General features: G+C 50.6%; 2 protein-coding genes across 2 annotated transcripts; one reads left to right on the top strand and one right to left on the bottom strand.

The window, feature by feature from the left end:
• Positions 1 to 255: 255 nt before the first annotated feature.
• Positions 256 to 2,170, top strand: UHO2_03232 (putative b-type cyclin 2; the record flags this gene model as incomplete). The annotated part of the gene is made up of 2 exons (XM_041558147.1): positions 256 to 276; positions 371 to 2,170. The coding sequence occupies 2 exons, from the start codon at positions 256 to 258 to the stop codon at positions 2,168 to 2,170; spliced, it is 1,821 nt and encodes a 606-aa protein (XP_041414081.1).
• A 1,265-nt stretch (positions 2,171 to 3,435) lies between these two features.
• On the bottom strand, positions 3,436 to 4,290 carry UHO2_03231 (uncharacterized protein; the record flags this gene model as incomplete). The annotated part of the gene is made up of 3 exons (XM_041558146.1): positions 3,436 to 3,958; positions 4,000 to 4,171; positions 4,203 to 4,290. The coding sequence occupies 3 exons, from the start codon at positions 4,288 to 4,290 to the stop codon at positions 3,436 to 3,438; spliced, it is 783 nt and encodes a 260-aa protein (XP_041414080.1).
• Between the last annotated feature and the right edge of the window lie 517 nt (positions 4,291 to 4,807).

The following is a 4,807-nucleotide window of genomic DNA, read 5'->3' as shown; positions in this document are numbered from 1 at the left end:
TGTGAACGATCCTCGATCCCAGCATACACCCCGCTGAAGACCACACAGTATTTCCAGCCCGCACCCATTCGCCCAATCAACGTCCCCAATCAGTATCACCAACGCCGTTCTTCTCTCCAACAGACGGCTACACCAGAGCTGCTCTACAATTTGTCTCATGCACTTTGTCACGCCTCGATTCAGCTTCTCATAAACCGTGCTTTTCGTCTCCCTTCCGAGCCTTGAAGAGCTCATTCTTTTGCCATCTCGCACAACATGGCTCAGCCCGCTGTCAGAGTATGTCCCCTTTTCTTTTCCTTGCTCCTCAACAATACTGTGACTGACCGCTGACTGACACGAGCGCTTGCACATTCTGCTATTGCTCTCACAGCAACCTACGGCGACACGATCCCGTATTGCTCGACCAGGAGGCATCCCAGCTTCTCGCAGCGGTGACCGCATCCACCTCACCGAGGCCTCATCTTCCAGCCACCTTGCAAAAGTCAAAGCCCAGAAAGCTGTCGGAGTCTCCGTCGCTGGCAAACCGAAAGCCATGCCACCACAACGCGCCGCCCTCTCGGATGTCAGCAACCGTACAGGTGCAGTTTGGGCAAGTGCACAGGTTCATGGCGCCGTCAAGCTGGCTCCCGGCCAGCATGGTTTGCGTGCGCAGCAAACCAAGAGTATGACCCGTCTTGGCGATGCGCGATCACGGTCCACAACAGAGGAGAGGCTACCAGGGCCTACACGCTCCCTATCCGAACAAAGAGATCTTGTATCGGGCGGCGTCCAGTCCATGGAAGTCGAAGCGCCGCGGCTGCTCCCACCCTTTCAGACTTCTGCTTCCATCAACGCAAACCTTCAGAGTAACGCAGCCGGCAGCAGCCAATCTCAGAGGACGCTATCTTCCAGCAACGATGATGCAGAGATCGAGGATCTCGCGGCTGTACACGACGACGGCGATGAGGTCGACGAGGACGACATGTCGGACGTCGACTCCACATCGAGCAGCGATGAAGTGGGTACAGACCAAGCCAACTGGCACGGCTCCGAACGCTTGAGCGCCGAAGCAAGGCCCGAGAGCGTCACCTCGGCAGAGGACGGTGACTTTCTCGACTACAACATTGATCCCGAGGGACTCGTCTCGTTACATCCCGAATTGGAGGAAGCGGCACGACGCAAGGTAGCTTTGATCAAGTCTCGCTACCAAGAAGAGGTCATTCAGCCCAGAGCCCTCCATGCTCAAGCGCAACGAGCTGAGGCTGTCGCAGCTGGTCAGCTCTCAGCAGACTTGGCAGCGCATGAAGACGAGCTGATCATCATGGGACTCGATCCAGACGAGGTGCGCGACACCAGCATGGTCGCCGAGTACTCGAATGAGATCTTCACCTATATGGCAAGGTGTGAGCGCGAGACCATGGCGAACCCCAACTACATGGATTTCCAGAGCGAGATCCACTGGCATATGCGAGCAACGCTCGTCGACTGGTTGTTGCAGGTGCACATGCGATACCACATGCTTCCAGAAACGCTCTGGATCGCTATCAATGTGGTCGACCGCTTCCTCAGCGTGCGGGTCGTCAGCTTGGCCAAGCTGCAGCTCGTCGGTGTCACGGCCATGTTCATTGCAGCTAAGTACGAGGAGATCCTGGCACCAAGTGTCAAGGAATTCGTCTACATGACCGAGGGCGGCTACTCGCAAGAAGAGATCCTCAAGGGCGAGCGCATCATCCTATCGACGCTCGACTTTAACGTCTCATCTTACTGCTCGCCTTACTCGTGGGTTCGAAGGATCTCCAAGGCAGACGACTACGACATCCGTACACGAACGCTGTCCAAGTTTTTGATGGAGCTCGCGTTGCTCGACCACCGCTTCCTGCGTGCCCGCCCAAGCCTCATTGCCGCTGTCGGCATGTTCCTAGCAAAGAAAATGCTCGGAGGCGACTGGGACGATGCCTTCGTCTACTACTCTGACTTTACCGAGGAGCAGCTTGTGCCTGGAGCCAACTTATTGTTGGAGCGATTGCTGGACCCTGGCTTCGAGGAGCAGTTTGTCTACCGCAAATACGCCAACAAGAAGTTCCTCAAGGCGAGCGTTTTTGCGCGCGACTGGGCTTACCAGAACCACAGCGCACTGCTCGCTGCTGCTGCTGCCGCCGCCGCGGCTCAAGCAGGACAGCCTTTGCAATAATGCTTAATTTTAATTCACTCGAGCAATTCCTTCGCAGAGCTCGACAAGCATACGATCCCGACTGCGACCCCACACGACTGAGGTGACTCCCACACTCTTTTCGTCGTTCATTGTTCTTATCCCAACTGTTCACCTCAGTTTTGGGCCGCAGCTGGTCGCTATGTCATGACTCTAAGGACGCTCGCCAACCCTTTCACCAGATTCACCTAGTCGCAAGCAGAGTATGCTGTTGCCGACGGTGTCGATCTGAGTCTTGTATCGTCATGCATTCCTCTATCCGCTTATCCCTTGTACAAGTATACTTGCATTTTAACCCTTTTTTACGCCTCAATCTTCTCTAGATGTGCAGCCATCATACAGGCAGACACAGAGGGCCTGCTCGTCTCGCGCGCAGCACGTACCTCATACCATCTCATTCGTCTAGCTTGATGCTATATCTCATTGTTTACCTTCAACATGCGCCATTCGCACTTCATTTACCTGGTCTGTATCTCGTTCATCTTTTCAACGAAATCACGATCCCACCATTCTTCCCTAGGCGGTCTCGTGCCAATCAACGGACATCGATCTGTGATATCCTTGTGACAATAAGGTGGCTATTGCACGACTTGAGATGATGTGAGGTCAACTCTGCTGACACCGGAGAGAGAGGGAAGCGATCGGGCAGCGCGGGCAGAGAATGTGGCTTATTGAGGAAGCGGCGTCCCTTTGTAGCTTGCTTGTCCGAAGGGATGCGAAAAGAAGGTTGACAGTTTGCAAGCGAGACTCAGAGACGTTGCTGTTGAGGAATGCACAAGCGGCGAACAGCGAGATGAGTAGCAATTGCAATGATATCAAGAGCAACTAAGTACAAGGCAATGAGGAGCATATACAGCTTGCGCATAAACTGTCCCATGATTTTACATGTCACCACACATCACTCCAATGCTCAACAGCCATATGTTGTATTGCCACACTGTCTGATATCATCTGAAAGCTCTGCTTCTTCTCTCCAAGACTGTGTAATTGATATTGACATTGCCTGAGAAAATTGTGCTTTGAAGAAGAGCTGAGAATTTTTTTATTGTGGGACAGTTTATGGAGTGCTCCTTGACAACACCTTAGTACTTTGTATTCCCTCCCTTTGCCTTCAGAACTGCCTTGATGTGGTGTGGCATACTCTCTATTAGGTTCCTACATGTCTCTGGAGTGATTGCTGCCCATTCAGCCTCACATCTCTTGAGCAGTTCATCCCTGGACTTTGCAATGGTACTATACTTTGAGAGTCACATTTTGAGATGGTGCCAGAGGTGTTCAATTGGGTTTAAGTCAGGCAACTGCACCAGCCATTCCATAACCTTAATGTTATTGCTTGTCAACCATGTTTTACTCTTCTTGGATGTGTGTTTAGGGCCATTGTCTTGCTGAAAAATGATATCAGTATATGCATGCTGAAGGTGCAAATCAGAGAATGTTTTCATAAGCTTGTCATTCAAGATTTGAATGTATTGGTCTGAATCCATGATACCCAGCACCAAGCACATACCTCCCACCCCTTCCCATGTCATACAGCCCCAGATCATGATGGATCTGCTGCCAAACTTGACTGTGGGCTGGACAAGCTTACTGTTGAAGCTGGCATTCTTAATCCAACAGAACTGCTTACCATCTGGTCCAAAGAAGTTGATCTTTGTCTTGTCCAACCATACAACCTTCTTCCAATCCTCAACAGTCATATCCTTGTGCTCATTGGTGAATTTATGGTGGGCAATGTAGTGTCTCTTGAGTAGCTTTGGTTTTTTCACTAACCTCCATGCTTTGTAGTGACAATATCAAAGTGCTTTCCTTACTGTGGTTGGGCAAGCTTTGACTTGGAATGTCTCCTGCAGTGCTTGACATGCTTTCCTGACAGTGGAGGTGCAATTGAGCTCAAAATAGTGGTCCAGGAAGTGAACATGACAGGGCTGGAGTTTTTTTGGCCAGCCCCCCTTTGACTTTGGAACATCAGCTGAGGTGCTTTTGCTGATGTGATTCACAGTAGACTTGCTCATACCAAGTTGCTTGGCAACTGAATGGGTAGATTCCCCATTTTGGAGGTGAAAGAGTGCCAATCGGTGCTTCTCTGGGGTGGTTTTCAGCATGATGGTATAGATACAATGGTGTCAGACTGGAAGTGCTGCCAGATTGCTCACAATCATCTGATTGAGCTGAAACTTTCCACATCACTACTTTCAATGTATATGAAGGCTCCCACCAAGTTGCATTGCAAGTTTCATTGTAGTTGACAGCCCACAAGGTCAGGAATGGAGTGGTGTCACTATTTGGCAGCATGCTCCATAAACTGTCCCACAATAAAAAAATTCTCAGCTCTTTTTCAAAGCACAATTTTCTCAGGCAATGTCAATATCAATTACACAGTCTTGGAGAGAAGAAGCAGAGCTTTCAGATGATATCAGACAGTGTGGCAATACAACATATGGCTGTTGAGCATTGGAGTGATGTGTGGTGACATGTAAAATCATGGGACAGTTTATGCATGAGCTGTATATCCCTCCCGGTGACCAGTGTGTGTGTGCGTGGAATGAAGTGGTGCAGAGGGTTGCGTGGCAGCACAATGAGAATAGGAGGGCGTTGATGTGGATCTGAGCAACCGTGGTG

The sequence above is a fragment of the Ustilago hordei genome (genome assembly GCF_900519145.1).
Source record: "Ustilago hordei strain Uho2 genome assembly, contig: UHO2_contig_05, whole genome shotgun sequence".
Taxonomy (NCBI): Eukaryota; Fungi; Basidiomycota; class Ustilaginomycetes; order Ustilaginales; family Ustilaginaceae; genus Ustilago; species Ustilago hordei.
Note: the sequence above shows the minus strand (reverse complement) of the source record. Positions and strands in the feature narration are given on the sequence as shown.